Here is a 17,378-nt window from a genome sequence, read left to right as displayed (position 1 = left end):
GACAGTGTGCATACTATGTTAGTACTTGGTTTAGTCGAATTGATCTTTCATGCACTCTAAGGTTATTTAAATATGAACATTGAATTGTGGAGCTTGTTAACTCCGGCATTGAGGGTTCGTGTAATCCTACGCAATGTGTTCATCATCCAACAAGAGTGTAGAGTATACATTTATCTATTCTGTTATGTGATCAATGTTGAGAGTGTCCACTAGCAAAAGTCTAATCCCTAGGCCTTGTTCCTAAATACTACTATCGCTACTTGTTTCTACTGTTTTCTCTGCAAACAATCATCTTCCACACAATACGGTTAATCCTTTGTTACAGCAAGCCGGTGAGATTGACAACCTCACTGTTTCGTTGGGGCAAAGTACTTTGGATTGTGTTGTGCAGGTTCCACGTTGGCGCCGGAATCTCTGGTGTTGCGCCGCACTACATCCTGCCGCCATCAACCTTCAACGTGCTTCTTGGCTCCTCCTGGTTCGATAAACCTTGGTTTCTTTCTGAGGGAAAACTTGCTGCTGTGCGCATCATACCTTCCTCTTGGGGTTCCCCAACGAACGTGTGAAATACACGCCATCAGGTGGCTCCTATTATTTTAGAAATATTGAAAGATTTAGTGCAGGGGAAGCTGGACTTGCAAAGAATTAACTATGGAGTGATAGTATTACTCCCTAAAATTCCGAACAAAATTAAACAATATAGGCCTATATGTTTACTCAATGTGATTTTCAAAATTATAAATAAAATTATCACCAAGAGATTGTCTGTGGTGGCTGTGAAATGTATTGGTCAGACTCGGTCTGCTTTCTTGCCTGGGAGACAGATTTTGGATGGGGTGGTGGTTTTACATGAGATTTTGCATGATCTCAAGGTTTCTAGGAAACCTGGTATGATTTTGAAACTTGATTTTGAAAAAACATATGATAAAATTCATTGGTGTTTCCTGGTGGAGGTCTTGAGAAGGAAGGGGTTTAATGAAACTTTCATTTCATGGATTGAGCAAGTGGCACAGACGGGTAGAGTGTGTGTGAACATAAATGGAGAGAATGGAACCTTTTTCAGAACTTATAAAGGGTTGAGACAGGGAGACCCTCTCTCTCCCATTTTATTTGATTTGGTTGGAGATGGGCTGAGTGAGATGCTAAATGGGGCTAGGAGGGCAGGTTATGTCAAGGGGTTAGCTCCCAATTTGGTTGAGGGAGGAGTTTCACATCTTCAATATGCTGATGACACCATTATTCTTACTGAGAATGATGAAGGAAGCTTTGCTGCAATTAAATTTATCTTCTACTGCTATGAAGCAATGTCAGGATTAAAGATTAACTATCAGAAAAGTGAGATTATGGGTGTAGTAGTCAGTGAGGAAGATTTACTTAGAGCTGCAAACATGATGAATTGATCTACTGGGGCTCTTCCTTTAAAATACTTGGGGTTACCAGTAAGTCAGAACAAAATCCTAGCTAATGAGCTAGATTTTGTGGCAAAGAAGGTAGACAAAAGACTGGAGTGTGGGTTTAACTCTTTGGCTTCTTCTGGGGCCAGAGCTGCGTTAATTGACGCATGTCTGGATAGTATCCCAACCTATGCAATGGGGTTTTACTTGTTGAAGGAAAGTAATCATTACAAAATGGATATGTCTAGGGCTAGATTCTTCTGGGAGGGTGTTGATGAGAAGAAAAAGTACCACATGGTTAAGTGGGATCGCTTATGTAAACCGAAAACTATGGTGGCCTGGGCTTTGCTGACACTAGAGTTAGGAACATTTGCTTGCTCAATAAGTGGATTTATAAATTGGAAAGTGGGGCTCAGGAATTGAGTTGTTCATTTCTGAGAAACAAATATATGGGGGAGGCTGGGTTCTACCAATCTAGTGAGAATGGTAGTTCTCAGCTGGAAAAGCCTCCATGAGGTAAAAAAGTGGTATAAGATGGGGCCAAACTACTCTGTGGGTAATGGTAAGAAAACGTTTTTCTGGTTAGATGTGTGAATTGGGGTGTGTCATTTGAAAAATATGTTTCTTGCCCTGTTTATTTGTTTGTTTGTTTGTTTGTTGTGAGCAACAAAATAAGACGGTGAGTGAGGTCCTCATTAATGGGGGTATTTTAATCACCTTTAATAGATCTTTTGGGACAGTGGAGGTAAATGAGTGGGGAGAGCTCCAGGAACTGTTGGGGGATGTTGGGAGATGTCCAGCTTAGTGAAGCAGAGGATAAGGTTAAGTGGGAACTTGAGAAGAGTTGCAAATTCTCAACCAAATCTATGTATCTTTTTATTCTGAATTCGGGTGTTTTGGATGGTAGGCTGAGTGAAATGTGGAACGAATTTCCTCTGAAACCGAAGAATTTCTCGTGGCTTTGTTTCAGGGGGCAAATTCAATAAGCTAGTCAACTGGCTGTGAGGAAATGGCCGGGCTCTATTTTGTGTGTGCAATGTGGCAGTATAGAGGAAGTGGATCATATCTTGTTTTGTTGTTCAATGGCTAGATTGGTCAGGTGCGTATTAAGAGATTGTTTTGAGGTTAGCTCTGTACCAAGAAAGAGAGATGAGTTTGTTGCAATTTTTCTCAAACAAAGAGATAGCAATAATAACCATGTTGTATGGTTTTGGTTAGCTGTTGTTGCTTGGGCACTGTAGCTGACCAGAAACGAACGGATATTTCAAGATAAAGTGTTGTTTAATCCTTTGCACCCGCTTTACCGTGCTTTATCTCTTATGATGCAGTGGAGGCCATTGATCAAGACTAAGCGTCGAGCGGCTACGGAGGAGATGATGGAGGCGATTGACAGGAAGCTGAGAGAGATTGGCTCAGCGAGAGTAGGAGTTGGTTAGGGACTTAGTTTCCTGGGTGTGTTGTTTAGCGAGTTGCAAAACTGTGTAGCCCGTGTCGTCGTCGTTGAGCTCGAGTGTTCTGGGTGTGGTCGCAAGGTTTGGTTTTGTTAGCCTGGTCGATCCTTTTCCCTGGCGTGTGTGGCCGTCATGCTGTAACAGATGTTCTTGTGTGAAACTTGGTTAGCTTTCAATCAAAGCTGGGCGCCCTTCCCCATCTGCGGTGGGGTTGTCTTGTTTAAAAAAAAAGTTCGGAAAAAAGGTTAATTGCGTCTAAACCCATGTAACCTAAATTTCTGGAACTGCTGAAAGGCAACTGAAATATTGAATCTGGAGGACTGCAAAAACTGAAAGATTGAAAATCTTCACCTTGAGCTTGAGCGTGCCTACAAATTTGAATCCAGCAGCTTGCTTAACCGTGGCTACAAATTACGTACGAGGCTCAGCACTTTGGTAGCATGTGTGTCCTCTGTTTCTTTCTCTGGTTTTCCTTGGAACGTTGCCTGTTCTGCAGAAGCGGAGGACTGAGAGGAGGTGGCGTCTCAAGGACACCATCGTTTCTCGCTTCCCATCCCATGGAGCGTATTCGAACGGAGGCGATTTACACAAAAATAACCCAAAACTGAAAGAAAAGCACAGACTGACCCTCTGGCGAAACTATTTCACGAATCTAACCCTTTTGTGTGGCGCCCCTCTCAAGGGCGCCACACGTGCCCATGTGGCGCCTCTAGCTCTGGCGCCACACACCCATCCGACGTGGCCCGTCGACGCTGAGCTGGTGACCCCGATCCGACGTGGCAGCACGAGTGGCGCCGCTCTGGCCGGCGCCACACTTTGAAAGTGTGGCGCCCCTGGGAAGGGCGCCACACATTGACTTAAGTTTGGGCGCCGCGCGCGCCCAGCCCGACCCTCTTCTTTCTTTCTTCCTCTGTTCTTCTTCTCTCCTCCAAAGGCGCCCGGTTTTCTCTCTCCCCCTCTCTCCCCCCCACCAAATCAACCACCAAATCGTCAGATCTGTCCGTGGAGATCGTTCCCAACTCGTTGCTTGAGGTAATCTCCTCCGTTTCCCCTCTTTTCATCCATTGATTTTGTGTATTTGCTCCAATCTATATGTGAAACCCTAGATGTGGATTTGGTTGATTTGAGGGTGGAGATGGATTTGGTTGGATGTTAGGGTTGTTGAAGTAGAAGAAATGGTAGTGTGCTAGTTTGTATGGGTAGATTATGTTGATTATGGTATCTAATGAACACATGTGTGTATGTGTTGTTCCCATTATGCTAGGGGGATGGAAAGAATTGTTCATGTTCATCATGTGGACAAGGATGCTTACTTGAAGGGAAACATAGAGCCGGACCCGGAAGAGGTTGACTTGGTGTTTGACGTTAGCCCTAGCTTTGCGGAGGTGGTAGCACAAGTTAGGGTTGAGTTGAATTGGAATGAGCCAAATGATGGTATTGAGCTAGAGGGAAGGCATAATGTGGGGTTTGGAATGCACACCCGTTGGAAGATAATGCGTATCAACTCCGAGCAACGTTGGTCCATTTACAAGGAGACGGTGGCCGGGTCACAAGATAAGGCTTTGGAGTTGTTTGCAACCAAGACGGTTGAGGCTCGTAACGAGCTTGACCTTAACCGGCCCTCCTCCCCCGTTCGAGAGAGGACTCCTCCACCCATGAGCCAAGAAGAGGCCACCCAATCTCCCATTGTCCAATCTCCCATTGCCCAACAACCTCCGTTGGATAATGAGTATGATGAGCACGAAGATGGTGATGATTGTTTCGAGATGAATGGCAACAATGTGGGTGATTTGGATAAATATTGGACGCAAGAGGAGATGGACCACTCCATTCCTTATTCCCGATGCTATGCGTCGGACTCGGATGATGATGGACCCGAAGAGGAGGTTGACGAGGATGGCTTCACGGCTAAGGAAGCCGAAAGAGCCGAGATCTTCAAGAAGGTAACCGGACGGGATATCCGGGTACCATTGTTCCGTGATGTTAGTCTTGCGGATGGAGCCGTGGTTGATGGTGGCAAAAGTTTACTTCTTGGAGCTAGGCCACTATCCAAGAGAGATGTGGATGGTAGGACGGCTATGATCTCTAAAGGGCTAACGTTTGATACATTCTTGGAATTGAAGATATGGTTGAAGGAGTTCTCCATTAAGCATCATCGCCCTTACATCGTTGTTCACTCGGACTTGAAGAAGCGGTACACGCTAAAATGTGTGGATAAAAGGTGCCCATGGGTTGTCCGTGCACGACCTTTCAAAAAAGGGCCCTCTTGGCACATAACAAGTTGTGTAGCCACTCACATGTGCCGGGGACCGAAGCTTGATGGCAAGGATGCACAGCCGGACCACCGTCAACTCACATCCGAGTTCATTGCATACAAGCTCTCGGCGGAGATATCATCACTTCCTATCATGAGCATTAGGTCCGTGCAAGATACGGTCAAATCCCGGTTTGCCTACGACGTCAAGTACGGGAAGGCATGGAAGGCCAAACAAGCCGCATTCAAGATGTTGTACGGTGATTGGGAGGAAGCATACAACCGTATCCCTAGGTTGTTGTTAGCGATGGCCACAACTAACCCGGGCATGGTGCATGTGGTCGAGCCTTCCGCAACCAAAATGACATTGCATGATGGTAAAAGAGTGAGGGTATTTCACCGTGCATTTTGGTCATTCCAGCAATGCACGAGGGCATTCGAACATTGTAGGCCCGTCATAACCGTGGATGGTACCTTCTTGACCGGTCAATACAAGGGCACACTAGAGAGGAAGAAGAAGGAGGAGGAAGACAAGAAGATGGCGGAGAGTGCCCGTATGCAAAAACAGTATGAGGAATACATATTGTTCCACAAGAGGAGGAATGCCAAGCTGAAGGCCGAACGGGACCGCGAGGCACGTATAAAATTCCTGAGGAGCTGCCAACTTGAGCAAATTGCGAGGGAGAGGGCCAATAGGATGCACCTAGAGGAGGTGGCAAGGGAGGCTGAACGCATCAAGGAGGAGAGAGCTCAAGCGGAAGCTGCAAAGACGGAGGAGCGCCACCACTTCTTCGATTCGGTCGTTCAGTTGGCTCGTGACTTAAGGGAGAAGGAAGAATTGGCTGAAGAAGCTAAGAAGAAGAAGGCAAGGGGGAGGGAGCATTTGCGACGCAGTGAACCTTGGCTATGTTCTTGTTGTCGAACCATTATGTTGTCTGAACCTTGATCTTCTCGAACCTTCGTGTCGTTGAACCTTATTGTAATTGAAACCTTGATGTCGTCGAACCTTATTTGTCATTTGAACCATTATGCTGTGTCTATGTATGGTACATATTCAGTGCAATGTTCTTGTTGTCAAAACTGTTGGAATATGGTAGGATTTTTCATGGTTTTATCACAAGTCCATGTGTGGCGCCCTTCCCATCGGCGCCACAAGTGCTTGTGTGGCGCCCGTGGCATCGGCGCCACACATGCCAACTTATATGAGCTATTTGGTCGAAAACATCCGGGGGCTCCGGACGATAAGTCCTTAGCCGTTTTGGCGACCCTCTTTGTGTGGCGCCCGTGCCATCGGCGCCACACAAGCTTGTGTGGCGCCCGTGGCCTCGGCGCCACACATGCCAACTTATATGAACTATTGGACCCAAAACATACTGTAAGACAAATCGTCTGGGACTTAGCCGTTTTGGCGACCCTCTCTGTGTGGCGCCCGTGGCACGGGCGCCACAGAAGCATGTGTGGCGCCGATGCCGCGGGCGCCACACAAAGAGGGTCGCCAAAACGGCTAAGTCCCAGACGATTTGTCTTACAGTATGTTTTGTGCAATTAGACATGCATCTGTGGCGCCGATGCCACGGGCGCCACATCGTGCAATGTGGCGCCAGTGGGAAGGGCGCCACTCATTGACATGTGTTAAAACCATGGAAAATCCTACCATATTCCAACAAAACTGCCATCATGTCAAAAGCTATGTCATACACACATCATATCAACAACCATTTCGTACACACATCATCGACCTAACATCATCATACCTAACATCGTAGCACATAGTTTCATACAATTTAAGATAGAATTCAAACAACACGAAGCAACGAAGATAGAGTTGACAACACTCGACGTTCTAACTATCGGTGTCGGAGCCGGATTCGCCGGTGTGGGGGTAGTGCACACGGCAGGCGGTGTCGTCGAACACCTTGACGATCATCTCGCCGTCCCCCTCGTACAGGAAGGTGAGCTGGCAGCCGGGCTCGAGGTGGAGGTCACGGGCGAACTTGTCCCACCCCGTGTGCGGGTACATCTTGCCCTGCCCGTCGAACAGGACCTCCACGGGCCAGCGGCGAGGTTGCGGCTAGCCTCCCGTAGCTGCAAGTGCGCCGGCTCGACGCCGTCGACGAACTCGGCGAACTTGTCCGGTAGCCGCTTGATGCCGAGTGGGTCGTCGTCGATGCGGAGGAGGAACTCGAAGCGGCGTTCGTCATGCGAAGACGAGGAGGATGCAGGTGACGGTGATCGTGGGGCCCTTGCTGCTCCACCGCGGCGGCCCCTTCCCCGGCCCGGGGGCGCCCGGGACCGCGGCGGCCGCCCTTCCCCGTCCACCGGCACCGGCCATCCTACATGTTTACATTTTTGAACCATATTACGATCCATTCAACTAACAAATATGAGTTACTCCATCACAAATACTAGGCATACATGTGGGTTCATACACATACATACACATACATACATAGAGTTCATACACATACATGTGAAATTTCATATGTAGATTTCTACACATCTATGGTTCAAACACATGCATACATGAGGCTACCATCTCCAACACAAACAATACAATATAGAGTGCATAAAAGAAAAAAACATGTCTAGGGTTCATGTCCAAATCTAGCCCGATCTATGAAATTAGTGGATGAATGGAGAAGATTTGAAGGAGATTACCTTGACAAATGGATGGGGAACGATCTCCACGGACAGATCCGACGATTTGGTGGTGGATTTGGGGGGGGAGAGGGAGGAGAGAGAGAACCGGGTTGGGGAGGAGGAAGAGAAGAAGAGAAAGAAAGAAGAAGGGTCGGGCTGGGCGCGCGCGGCGCCCAAACTTAAGTCAACGTGTGTCGCCCTTCCCAGGGGCGCCACACTTTCAAAGTGTGGCGCCGGCCAGAGCGGCGCCACTCGTGCTGCCACGTCGGATCGGGGTCACCAGCTCAGCGTCGACGGGCCACGTCGGATGGGTGTGTGGCGCCAAAGCTAGAGGCGCCACATGGGCACGTGTGGCGCCCTGAGAGGGGCGCCACACAAAAGGGTTAGATTCGTGAAATAGTTTCGCCAGAGGGTCAGTCTGTGCTTTTCTTTCAGTTTTGGGTTATTTTTGTGTAAATCGCCTCGAACGGACAGCCTGGTCAAAACTCGAAAGCAAGAAAGCAAATATCACCACAGGGCACAGGCCACGGGACACTCCGTAGAACTAGTCCACAGCAGTCGTGAACCAACCCGTGCCCACTGCGCTTCCTCCATTCGAGGCTTTACCGCACCGACCAAATCGCTCCATCCGCCGCACAATGCTCCGCCTCCTCACCGGCGGCCTCCGCCGCCCCCTCTCCACGGCCGCCTCGCGCCCGCCGTGGGCGCTGATCCAGCTCACCTCCATGGACAAGTCGGGGGCGCCGGCGCCGGGCGCGTCCTTCCACCTCGACGCGCCCCCGTTCCTCACCAACCTCACCGTCCCCGCCCACTTCGTCCACCCGCGCCCTCTCCTCGACCCCGCCACCGGCAAGCACGGCTCCGTCCCGGGCCAGGTCTGCGCCACCAGCGCCCACGGCTTCCTCCTCGTGCGCTTCTGGGAGTCCCGCTTCGGCTTCTCCGTCGGCGCCGGCGGCGACCACGGCGAGTCCCTGGTATCCGCCATACTCAACCTCTCCTTCACCGACATGGACACCAATCCGGAGACCACGCGCTTCGTCTGCAACCCGCTAAGCGGCGAGCTTTACCGCCTCCCGGACATCGACGGCACCAAGAGGACCTCCGCCTGCAACCACCTCGGCATCCTCACCCAATCCCAAGGCGGGGACGCGGCCCCGGACAGGTACGCGGTAGCTGAGATGTTCACCGCCGGAGGCAGGGAGGAGGCAGGATTGGTCATGAGGCGGTTTCTCTCCGAGACCGGGGAGTGGGAGAAGTTGGCAGGCTTGCCGTCCCCTCTGCCGGCTGGGCGGCAGATGGACGTCGTCACCGCCGTGGTGGCCTTCGGCGACCGGCTGTGGTGGATCGACGAGAGCTGGGGCGCCGTCTCGGTCGACCCGCTCAGCGACCGCCCGGAGCCCCGCTTCGTGGAGCTGCCCAGAGGCAGCGTGCTGCCTGACCTCAAGGGCATGGTCTTCATGAAGCAACTCGGCAGGTACCGCCGCATGGGGGCCAGCGACGGCAAGATGCGCTACGTCGAGGTGTCCAAGGACAGGCCCTACGTGATCAGCGCCTTCTCCCTCGACGACGGGGGCACCTCCTGGACGCTCGACCACGAGGTGCCATTTCTCCACATCTGGATGGACGAACGCAACCAGTTTCCGCCCTTGAAGGAGATGCCGGCCATTGGGGCCATCGACCCGCTCAACGCCAATGTGGTCTACCTCGTCTGCGGCAGCCAGCTTCTCGGCGTGGACATGGTTAACAAGAAGGTTACCGGGAGCTCTCGTCTAGCTATACCCCGTGTCCCCATCCTACCATGTGTGCTCCCGACATGGCTGGAATCAACCAAGATCCCCTACGCAGGTAACACTCTCGCGCGCCCTTTGAGCTATGCAAGTGCTGAGTATGAGTATACTAGTATAGAATTGCTTGATTTGGGCACATTTTGTTTGTTTTAGCACATGCATCTTCTGAAATTATGTGCTTGGATTAGGCTTATGTAGGATGATTCGTTGGGTTGCTTGATTGAATCATGTGTACTGAACATATGTTAATTAGATTGGACACATTCCATTTAAACCTGCCTTCTGAAATGATGTGCTGGGAGGCCTGTGTACATTGCAGGGTCCTCTTTATACAAATTGTGCTAGAATTTTGTGTGAATTGAGGGAAATTGAGATGAATTTGGGGAAGAGTAGTAGTGTTTGGATCCTTTGTAGTGTGGTTCTACCACTACCACATACAAAAAGAGAAGTGCAGCCAAGGTAGGAAAAATAATTAAGCTGCAGGAGTAGAGCCAAGTGAATGACTAAGATGGTTCTAGTCTGCTTGTCCCAATCTTCTGGTACACCTGCCCTTTGCATCACAATTGGCCAAGTCCCATCCTAGTGTCCGCCACGGTGTATGTCTTTTGCGGTGGCCTATTTTTTTATGCTTTTATTGGATTTAGATATACATATGAAGAAATTATCAGCATATGAACTTTGTATTGGTAGATAAAGGTTACCCTGATACTTCACTGAGTTTTTGTGCCTTCTGTATCCTTTACCAATACACCAATTTTGTATTGCCAAGTATCAAATTTATGGTCTGTGTTTATATAATTGAAAAGTTCTTCCAATATGCACTACTTTCCTGCCACATGCACGCACAATGTGGATGTGCCTCCCCAACCGTTGCTGCTGGGAGCTAGATGACATCTTGCTGCACCACTCCTTCCCTTTGAATGTCACTCCTTTGGAGTCGCATGCTACCTTGTATTCTCATTTCATTGTAGTCTCCAAATTTTCTATTTTTCTTAAATATATATACCACTGTAATGATGTTTCCTTGTTTCCTGATTTTCATATCACATCACATGTATTGTTTACTAGGACATCCTAGGGAACATGGTATTATTTTTTATTGATTCGGTTGGTTATTCGAATATATATGACTCTATTGCATTTCATTCATGTAATTATTGTTAAGTTATATCAAGTCAGTACTCTTGTTCAATGTCCCAACTTTTTATGCCATTTCAAGTCATGCATACCATGCAGACAAATGTTTACCTTGTTATGATTGTTTAAGCTTTTGTTTGCATGGTTGAAGATTGGAGCAAGAAGACTACTGCCAAAAGGGAGGTTTCGCCAGATACAGACAAAAAGAACACTCTACGTGTAGAGGTAGAGCTGATGAAATGAAGTGTACCAGATAATTCGTATTTTGGTACTTTCTCATAACTATCTCTCCTTGTATCATACATTATTTATCACATTCCATTCCTCTTAAAATTCTTGCAATTTGTTACTTCGAAATAACAGAAGTACTATTTGGTGCATTTGTCTGCCGGCTGCCAAATAGTATTAACTAGTGCTATTTGTGATTCACCAGACCTAACTTGTTATTTCAAAGTTAAAATGGGGGAGTGTGACAAATCGTAATGTTACCGAGTATTTTCATTATGGTGAGCCATCGCCTTTCATCATTGCAAATATAATCACCACTGATCTTGCCAAAACTGAACCATGCTCTTGCTACTTCGTAAAATAAGGATATCGTAATTCTTGTTGCACCAGAAAGTAGAAAATAAACAACTCATGTTGCAGTGTTCAGATGGCACCTAATTTCTTTCATTGTTTCAAAGCGATGTTGACGTGAATCTCCTTGTGTTGCTGTTTACTTCTGAACCCATGCTTATGTTTTGTTGTATTTATATTGAGCTCAAGAACAAATGGAAGAAACACCTCTTTTTTATGTCACGCATTCTCTCCATAAGAGTATTCAGAAGTTCCTAGTGTATATTTGCTTACAAGAACTATTGCAATGAGATTGGTGAGACTCATGCTTATGTTTACAACTTGTTTTGCAGGTTTCTGAGACTTGTAAGAGAAGAGTTGTTTGTGAGGACTAGGAAACTGATGGTGGCATTTTTTGAACTCTTGTGCTTTGGGGGAATGCTGTGGGAAGTCTGGGTTTGTTAGAATATTCTGGCGCACTTCCTTAATCACAATTTGAGAAAATATGGCAGACGTTTTACATATTTTGGCTTTGCTTGTTCACCCCTTGAGCTGTAGTAGAACGGCTTGATTCCATCAGAAATTCAGCATGCATCGACAGCTAACAAAAGCATCATGTATTTATGTCATTTTAATGTTGAATCATTCAGTAGCTTTTAGAAGTTAGGGCTATGATATAATGGCCTACACTCTTCTGGGGTGTTGTTATTGTCAACTATTATAGGCCATTGTGAAATCTGGAATGTCGTTTTAACTTGAGAACGCTTTCTTTGAATTGACATGTTCTGTAGGCTTAAAACGATGTGGTCTTGCATTTGTTATTCAATCTGGAGTTTAGATTAATCCTTGGCATTGACATGGTTTGCCTTTATTTTGGAGAAGTTTAATCTGTTCTCAAGTTGTGGCTGATTTTGGCGATTTGGAATCCTTGCATACTCTGCAATGGATCAGTCACACGTGTATGCTCCGTGCCAGTTTTCTTACCTATATATATGCGAGTTTGGGATGTACGCTGCTGATCGCACCACCGTCTTACATATGTCAAAATCGTTCAATTTACTGCTTTGCTGCATAAGTCATTTTTTTTTAAAAAAATTAAGGAACCATGGTGATATCATTTTGTATGCTAAAAAATGTGAAATCTATTTTTATGCCAAAAAAATGATCTCATTTGGCAATTATATGTCCAATTATTTAGATGCTCAATTAGAGTTTCTGAAAGCTCACTATTGGACCTTAAATTCCTAATTGAAAGTTTTTTATATTTCAGACCGAAGTGAAAGTTTTGCGAGCGGAAACAGAGGAAAGGAGGAGGATTGATGATCCAGGCCAGTACCCTACTGATCCTAGCGGTCAAAGGGAGCGGAAACAGAGCTGAAGGCTGAAAGAAAATTTGGCGGGCCTTTTGCACAGCCAATGGGGCGACGCCGTTCAAAACCGCCCACGCCACCTTTTGCAAGGCCTGCCTCGCCTAGATATTTCAGCTGTGTGCACCCAGTCCACGTGAACCTCACCGCACCATCAGGAATCCTTCTGCTCTCTGTTCACAGCTCACCTCACCGCATCACCACTCGAGTGCGCGCCGCCCACGCCGCGATGTCACTAAGGCGCCTCCTTGGCATCTCCGCCGGCGTCTCCGGCCGCCTACGCCGATCCCTCTCCACGGGCGCCACCTCCCGTCCTCCCTGGGTCTTGTTCGAGCAGGCGACACCGGCTCGTGCGCGCTCATCGTCGAGCCGCCGGGCTTCTCCCAGCTCGCCGTCCCGGCGCTCAACATCAACACCAGCGACGTACCCGACCCCGACAGCGACGTCACTCAGCTCCTCGGCGGCCTGGTATGCTCCGCGAGCGGCGACGGCCTCGTCCTCGTCACCATCTACGACATGCGCTTCCCGGCTCCCATCCTCGCGAAGCAGGGCGCCCATCATGTGCGCCAGATGATCACAGAGATCGTCCCCGAGCACAACCCAGACATCACGCGCTTCCTCTGCAACCCGCTCACCGGCCAACTCACCCGCCTCCCCGACATCGGGAACGGCCCCAAGCAGATCGCGTGCGGCCCTCACATGGGCGTCCTCACCCAAGCCGACCGCGGCCACGGGCCGCCCGACAGGTTCGCCGTCGCGGAGCTGCAGGGGAACACGATGCTCCGGTTCCTCTCGGACGCGGGCGGCTGGGAGGTCGCGGTCACCGCGCCGTGCCGACTCCCGCTTGCGCGCCGCGTCTTCTTCGAGAACGGTGGGTTCGACCAAGAGGCGGTTGCCTTCGCCGGTCGGCTGTGGTGGGTGGACCTGACCTGGGGTGCCATCTCGGCGGACCCGTTCAGCGACAGGCCGGAGCCCCGGTTCGTCGAGCTGCCGAGGGGCAGCGTGCTGCCTGCACGCAGCACAGCGCCCACCGGGAAGCTGCTGCGTACCTTCGAGGAGGGAGAGGCCTACCGGAGATGTGCGCTGGGTAGGTACCGGCGCATGGGGGTCAGCGAGGGAAGGCTGCGGTATGTCGAGGTGTGGGATCGGGAGCCGTTCGTGCTCAGTGTCTTCGCGCTCGACGACGAGGACAGCGCCTGGACGCTGGAGCACCGCGTGGTGCTCAGCCGTCTCTGGGCCGATGGAGACCATCCGTGGCTGCCTTTGCCGGAGAAGACCACGCCTCAAATTAGCGCCCTTGACCCGCTCAACGGCAATGTCATCTACCTGTCGGTCGGAGAGCACGTCGTCGTCGTGGACATGAACACGGAGGAGGTGATTGGGAGTTCTCCGAAGGACGGCACCAGTTCCTGTGTCACATGCGTGCTTCCACCGTGGCTTGAATCAAGCCGGATCCCTGCTGCAGGTAATCATTAGCTAGGTCGTTCGAATTGTTACTTTTACATAATCTTGGAACATATATACCGTGCCTGGGTTGCAATTTTGCATTGTCCTTGAGGTTTTGTCTGGGCGATCTTATTTTCAAATAATCTGTTTACAATTGTGACAAGAGCAGGATTTTTTTTCGTAATAATGTGCGTGTACAGAAGTAGAGTTGCTCTCTTTATGTTGATACAAAGATTAGACGAGCATAATTCTTTCTATATAGCTGCATTATATATAGTTTGGTAACGATTTAAAAACTTAAAAAGTTCTTTCTAGCGTTGATATATGCTGTGAGTGTTAATCAGTTGTAGGAGAAAATGTGATGCATCTGTCTTATTATCCTACTAAGTCCCAGTCAACGAATATGTTGTACTTCCTCCGTTTCAAAATATAGTACCAAAATAAGAAATCGTGAGGGCTTTTTTTCTATGAAAATGGAGCTGGGGAGTGATCCCTTTTCATCTAAAAAAATATTGTGTCAAAAGTTTTTAGTACTGATGGATAATGCATACTACTGTATTTTTTTTCTCTCTACATAACTAGGCAATAGCTATGGCTCTATTATTTCTATCCATGTCTTTTGACAATTGGGGCAGGGGATTTTGGGGTTTATAATAGCGGCTGTGTGGTTGCTAACATCTTTGCCTCCAAGATACCCTACTAACATAAGTTGTGGTCTAGGAGTAAATGCACTAACAGTTTTATCTAATCTGTAATCATGCTACTAATTCTCATTCACTTCTTGGGTTTAAAATGTCGATAGCACTTGGAACTCGAGTTTTCAATTCCAGTGTCCCATGTCACCTACCTTAAACTTCTAGCCCCTCCCCAGATATGTAGCTGAAATGGTCACATTGGAAAATTCTACATTTACATGTTCCTAGAGGCTCATGTAGTCCTGCGCGCTTGTATATTTTTTTTGTGCCAGCCATTGACGCCAGAGTTTATTTAGAAGCGTTCATTCTAAAATACAATAATGGTCAAATGATTAGCACTATTGGGAAAGGCATAGAATGGTTTCCCTCTATAAGCAAGCTAATAATGACTTGGAATGCTTTCCTATATACAAGGCATGGAGATAGAATTAGAATGTATGTATAAATTGTGTCGTGTTAGTCTTTTTTCAAATCCGTGTGTCTTCATCAGAGGAATCTGCATTCTTAGGCAAGAAGGATGATGGGGAAAACAAGACTTTGGCAAAGGTTCTGGTTCGTTCTGGTGGAAGTCACACAAACTGAAGCGCACCAAGTTACAAGTCGACGTATCTCTGGGTACTGTGTTCTATATATATCTAAGCTCATGCTTCTTAATTGATCCATATATCGTTAGCTTTATGCCATCCATTCACTTGTTCAGTATGTTGTATTCTTCTTACATATATATGTTACTCATGCCATCAGTGTATGATTTCAAAAAGCAATCCTGTGCACTTTTCTAAAATTACTTACTAGTATATATTGCCTAATATGTTGCCATCATTAATACCAGTCTGCCGTTGGTTAAGTTCTAGTTCATGGTTTATTGGAATAGTAGTGTATGTTTGGCACACGTGCTAGTTACAGAATTATTACATTTCAGTCAGTCAGTATTCCAGTGTGTCTATGCCAAGCCAAGCATTGCAATGACTAATACATGTGCTAAAATATTTAATATTTGCAGATCGTTTGGTAAAATGCTAAGCGTGGTAATTGAACTAGTTCTTCCCGGTGGTAGAGTCTTTTGGCAGCATCAGCTAGCATGTAATCCTGCTGAAAACTATTGATCTATTAGCATGGACCCTTAGTCCAGGAGTATTAGTGTTTGCTGAACTAGATTCCATCATCTAAAAGAGTGTTTCAGAACTAGCAGGCATGATTAACATATTAGGTGCAGCCGTGCAGGACTACAAACTGAATTTTTTTCGAAATGGGGTGCCCCTGCCTCTGCATCAATTGATGCATACGGCTTTTTATTAAAGCCATTGATAAGAACCTTAAGAATGCCTCGCCTTGTCACCATAATATCCAATTAAGCATTTTATTTTCTTTTTCCTCAAATACTATCATCACTTGATCATGCTTGAAACTGGAAATTGTGATTTCATAACAAGTTATTAACATATTAAGTGCAGAAGTACCAACTGAGCAATAAATCATTGATAAGAACCTGAAGGATGTCCCGCCTTGTCACCATAATATCCAATTAAGCATCGTCTTTTCTTTTCCCCCAAACATACTATCACCAACTCATTAAGCTTGAAACTCTAAATTGTGATTTCAAGCTTGAAACTCTAAATTGTGTGTTTCTGCTGCAATAAAAAAATGGTTGTTATCAAAATATTAATTCACTGTTCATTTCAACTTAAAAGGGGCATATGAAAATGGACTAGTTTAGCAATTCTGTTTACTTTAATTTTCTGCTCCTTTTTTAATCTGCCAATCATTCCAATTATATGTTCATACTAAAATGTCGCTGATGTTTTGTTTCCAGGTTTCTTAAATCTAAAAACAATCAAGTAGTATCTGATGGTGGCAGTTTGCGAGGACACCAATTTTGCGGAAAAGCTGGACAAGTTTTGGGTTTTTGGAGTTTGCTCATGAACTACTTGTTTCGGAGAAAATCTGGAGGTTGCTTCGGGGAAAATCTGGGAGTTGTTTCGGGTTTTAAGTTCAAACCAGTACATTCTATAGAAGCACTCAATTAAGTCAATGTCTGGTTGCAAGACAATACGCTCATTTTTCTGTACTAAAAGGTGGATTCAACACACTTTAACTCCCTTGTGGGTCATTTTGATTAGGGATCTCCCCTGCTTACCTATCTCTACTCTGTTTTTACTTACTATTGAGAAGAACCTTCATTTTCTAGAGATTTAAGTTGCTCTGGAGTGTGGCTGATCTTGGAGACTTGGAATTCTCGTGTACTATGCAACTGATAAGTTTACCCTTGTAGAGATTGTACGGTATTGATCTTACTTGCTGTCTTCTATATGCCAGTAGTCCACTTTAATGCTTTGCTGCATAGGCTGGTGTTTTAGTTAGGGAACCATACCACTGAATAGCCTATTTCTTATACCCTATCTTCTATCCCGTGAAATTCTCGAGCCGAAAGATGGATGCATATACCTATCGTGTTTCTTGGATTATTTACATGTGGTATTGAAGCTCTTATTTTTGCAACATTAGCCGCAGCCTATATAGGTCTCATTTTTTAGGCAAAAAGTCATTGGGCATTTTTATATTTCATTAAATGTTCAATTAGGGCATCTCCACCGAAGCCTTTGGTAGAAAAATGCAAATAATTCTAAGTCTTCGTCATAGAACACTCAA

The 17,378-nt window shown here is 46.9% G+C and overlaps 2 protein-coding genes across 2 annotated transcripts; both read left to right on the top strand.

Annotated features, from left to right (window-relative positions):
* Window positions 1–8,377: 8,377 nt before the first annotated feature.
* LOC124648706 lies at window positions 8,378–11,582 on the top strand. The gene is made up of 2 exons (XM_047188423.1): window positions 8,378–9,584; window positions 11,575–11,582. Exons 1-2 carry the CDS (start codon window positions 8,378–8,380, stop codon window positions 11,580–11,582), a joined length of 1,215 nt encoding a protein of 404 aa, XP_047044379.1.
* Window positions 11,583–12,637: 1,055 nt separating this feature from the next.
* LOC124648705 lies at window positions 12,638–14,064 on the top strand. The gene is made up of 2 exons (XM_047188422.1): window positions 12,638–12,839; window positions 12,926–14,064. Exons 1-2 carry the CDS (start codon window positions 12,638–12,640, stop codon window positions 14,062–14,064), a joined length of 1,341 nt encoding a protein of 446 aa, XP_047044378.1.
* The last annotated feature ends 3,314 nt before the right edge of the window (window positions 14,065–17,378 follow it).

The sequence above is a fragment of the Lolium rigidum genome, chromosome 4 (assembly GCF_022539505.1).
Source record: "Lolium rigidum isolate FL_2022 chromosome 4, APGP_CSIRO_Lrig_0.1, whole genome shotgun sequence".
Taxonomy (NCBI): domain Eukaryota; kingdom Viridiplantae; phylum Streptophyta; class Magnoliopsida; order Poales; family Poaceae; genus Lolium; species Lolium rigidum.
This window is presented reverse-complemented; position numbering and strand designations above follow the sequence as displayed.

What these genes read in the sequence shown, in the direction of transcription:
- LOC124648706 (XM_047188423.1), top strand. Translation starts at nt 8,378, where the DNA reads ATGCTCCGCCTCCTCACCGGCGGCCTCCGCCGCCCCCTCTCCACGGCC.
- LOC124648705 (XM_047188422.1), top strand. Translation starts at nt 12,638, where the DNA reads ATGGGGCGACGCCGTTCAAAACCGCCCACGCCACCTTTTGCAAGGCCT. An exon ending in GTCACTAAGGCGCCTCCTTG is followed by an intron (nt 12,840 to 12,925) that starts GCATCTCCGCCG and finishes TTGTTCGAGCAG; the next exon opens with GCGACACCGGCTCGTGCGCG.